The sequence below is a fragment of the Phaethon lepturus genome, unplaced genomic scaffold (assembly GCF_000687285.1).
Source record: "Phaethon lepturus isolate BGI_N335 unplaced genomic scaffold, ASM68728v1 scaffold43509, whole genome shotgun sequence".
Lineage (NCBI taxonomy): Eukaryota > Metazoa > Chordata > Aves > Phaethontiformes > Phaethontidae > Phaethon > Phaethon lepturus.
The window spans coordinates 2,674-5,758 of NW_010562145.1; the positions used below are offsets into that span (position 1 = coordinate 2,674).

At 39.3% G+C, this 3,085-nt stretch overlaps 1 protein-coding gene across 2 annotated transcripts in view; it reads right to left on the bottom strand.

Moving 5' to 3' along the window:
• Positions 1-572: 572 nt before the first annotated feature.
• Positions 573-3,085, bottom strand: part of LOC104626294 (nuclear receptor coactivator 7-like) — a 17,009-nt gene continuing 14,496 nt past the window's right edge. For both annotated transcript variants that reach the window (XM_010294180.1, XM_010294181.1), the window contains 3 exons: positions 2,774-2,869; positions 2,025-2,098; positions 573-1,099 (listed from right to left, as the gene is read on the bottom strand). In XM_010294180.1, the coding sequence (XP_010292482.1) occupies positions 964-1,099; positions 2,025-2,098; positions 2,774-2,869 (306 nt within the window). In that variant the 3' untranslated portion in view covers positions 573-963. The remainder of the gene's footprint in view (positions 1,100-2,024; positions 2,099-2,773; positions 2,870-3,085) is intronic.

The window sequence follows — 3,085 nt, forward strand, 5'->3', positions numbered from 1 at the left end:
TGTCCTTCGTAAACAGTCAAATAATACTAGGGCAGATGCTCAGAGCGTGCCATCCCAATTCTGTTGACTGCAACAGAGCTGATACAGTCTATACTGAGTGGCAGTTTGCCCAGTATCTCCACACACTTGCCAAAATAATAATCTATTAACAGGAATGTGGCAGAAGAGTTAATAAGAAGCACCATCCACCTTCTCCCTCATCTCAGAAAAAAACCCAAACAAAACAGAATTATGCACTCAAGTGTTTCTGCCAGAAAACAAACCCTCTCTAATCAGGGTAAAATGAAAACCAAATCTCATTTACAAAATAAAAATATAAAAATTAACTTCAGAAATCAAATAAATTGATTCAGAATAAATGGCAATGCATAAGAAACCTACCTGAATGGTAATTATTTATCAAATGTAGATTTGAAATGTTAAAAGAAAAAAACCTCATAGCTAATACATTCACAAAAAAAAAAAATCTGCTATACAATAACAATAAATAAAAAGATTTAAAAAACATGTTCCCTTAAGTGCTGTGTACACCTATTTCTGATTCTTTTCCATGGCAAACAGTATGCTGTAGATTTTGGTAAAGTAACCTTTTATTTTTGGTTAGCATTTGTATGTCGAACATAAATACACACGGAATGTACTAGATAGTTATAGTTTTCCCACAGGATCTTTTTCACAGTTACAGAAAAAGTTTTCAACTTATACACCATGAATGTTTTCATAAGCATCATATCATTGATGGAGGAGGAAGTAAAAAACACTTCAGACTGATCTCTTACTGTTCTGTCTCTTCCTACCTCTCAAAACCAGCTCTGTTTTTTCTTGGGTTGGTTGCATTTTTTTTTGCGTAGTCATGCTCTGGTACAAACTTGAGGAAAAAGCGTGTAACGTTGTGAGGCAGCCTGCACCTTCTAGTTAGCTTTTAAGTGCCTAATGGATCCAGTCCTTAAGGCAGTCAGTATTTCATTCAAATGTCCATACTTCTACATCTTGTATTATGAAATCTTCTTTCTTAGATAAGATGTCATTATTAAAGGTGCTGCAGGAGTTGCTTCGCCCGTGATACAAATCTGCATCTAACCATAAGCCAAACCGACCACTAAAGAGGAAATACAGAACAAATTTCAGGTTATATATCATAGTAAAAATACTGGAAGCTGTACAAACAACCAGAGGATTGATATGGAGGAATCTAGGTAATTTTGAGGACCTCTTAGACCGGATGGGAAGAGCTCAACCCTGGCAAAGCACTTGCCAAGAAGCTTGCGGAGCAGTCCCCTTGCTTTTGTTCGCGCCAGCGAGCGGGGCAGAGCACAGGACTGAACGCGTGCCTGTAGCCCGCCATGCCATTTGGCTGATTGCACCGCTGTTTGTGGCTGTGGCCGACACCAGGGCGTGGATGTCCAGGTCACTTCCCTGGCTGTTTGGATGTGGACACGGCCCCTTCTGGTTTAGCAGTAGGAGGAGGGGTGTTTAGGCACTCCCTGGGCAAACCATGCCCAGATGTCCTGTGGTGCAGCCTGCAGTCAGCTTTAGTTAGTCGTATAGCCTTAGCCCTTGATTTCGTACCCACTGACCTTTGAAACTTAGGAACCAATTAAGCACTGTCTGTATCCTTGCTCTGTGTATCAACAGAATAACGACAATTTAATAGGGACCATGTGAGAAAGCTTAGAAGCTGATGGCAAAACTGCCATTAGAGATTATCTTCCAGTGGCAAACCTCTTCAGCCATGAGACATGTATCTACCCACAACATCTGGTTTTTGCCTAGCTAAAAAAATCCAAAACAACAAAAAAACCCAACAAACCCTACTTGCCTAACATCATTCACTGTCTTTAAGCAACGGACATTGCTCTGGGTCTGTAACAGAAATCAGATTGCTGAGGCATCTGCCCTAAACAGTTTACTAAAAGTAAAGCCATTTTACTGATTAGTTTTTCTTGCAACTACCATTGTCCCTATTTTAATTTTAAAAAACCAAGAAGTTCCCTACATGATTTGAAAACCAAACATTCACTCACCCTCCACCTCCAAGCTCCAGAGAGCTGGTGTCTCCATTGATGAAATAGGTGTTCTCTCCACTCCATTTGAATACCTGAGGGCGGCAAAAAAAACAAATATATTTGAACTTGTGAGGATTCTGGTACTCTAAAACTACTGGGGACCGACTCTTTGCTTGTATTTTTTGGCGTGGTCATATTTTATTTTATTTTATTTCTTGAAGGGGGAGGAGGAAATGGTAACAGGTATAAAGTAAAGGAACAGTAAATATTTAAAACTATGAACAAGGCACCCTAACCCTTTTTAAAATTCTGCTTGCATCTCTAAATCAACAGGCATTCTGTTAAAAAGGAACAATGTGTTCAATATTGAAAAATGCATAAGCCATGAACATTAAGAGGCATTTCAGTAGCACTCTTATCTCTGGTTTGTTGTCACTCTGATCCTAAGCACCTGTGAAATTTTCCCTATTCTTGATATGACTGCCTTCCAAGGTGAGTCTTTGACAGTCCACTCCTTAATCCTCTCTGCTTCCCCCTTCAATCCACTTAAAACCCGCTCCTCACCCTTACAGACTGTCCTCTCAGCACTTCAGATAATTACAGCCACTTTTGCTTAAAACATCGCATTGAAGCAATGAATGATTAACTGCATTCATCAACAGCTGGCGCATCTTCTAAACTCAAATATACTGTCTTCATAAAAATCTCATGAGTGTTTCAGAAGTGGAACCCAAAAACCTTATTTGAGAAAGCGAACACCAACTTACCTTGAAATTTGGACTGAATGTGTAGAGGAATGTTTCACCAGTGCCATAGTAATGGTCACTAAACCTGAAAGGATGTGTAGCATATGCTCCAAATATCTGTCAGAATAAAATGATTAAACTGCTTTTGAGGACAGTGCAAAATTCAAGGGAAAAAACCCTGAACATTTCAAAATAGTTTCAAAAGAACAACCAAAACGGTGTTTCATGTTAGAAGAACCAACCAGTAAAGTATATCAGATGAGCAAGTACTCCTGCAAATCTTTTGTATCCTGTAAGTTAAAAGCCAGATGACAACAATGGCAACAGGAATGC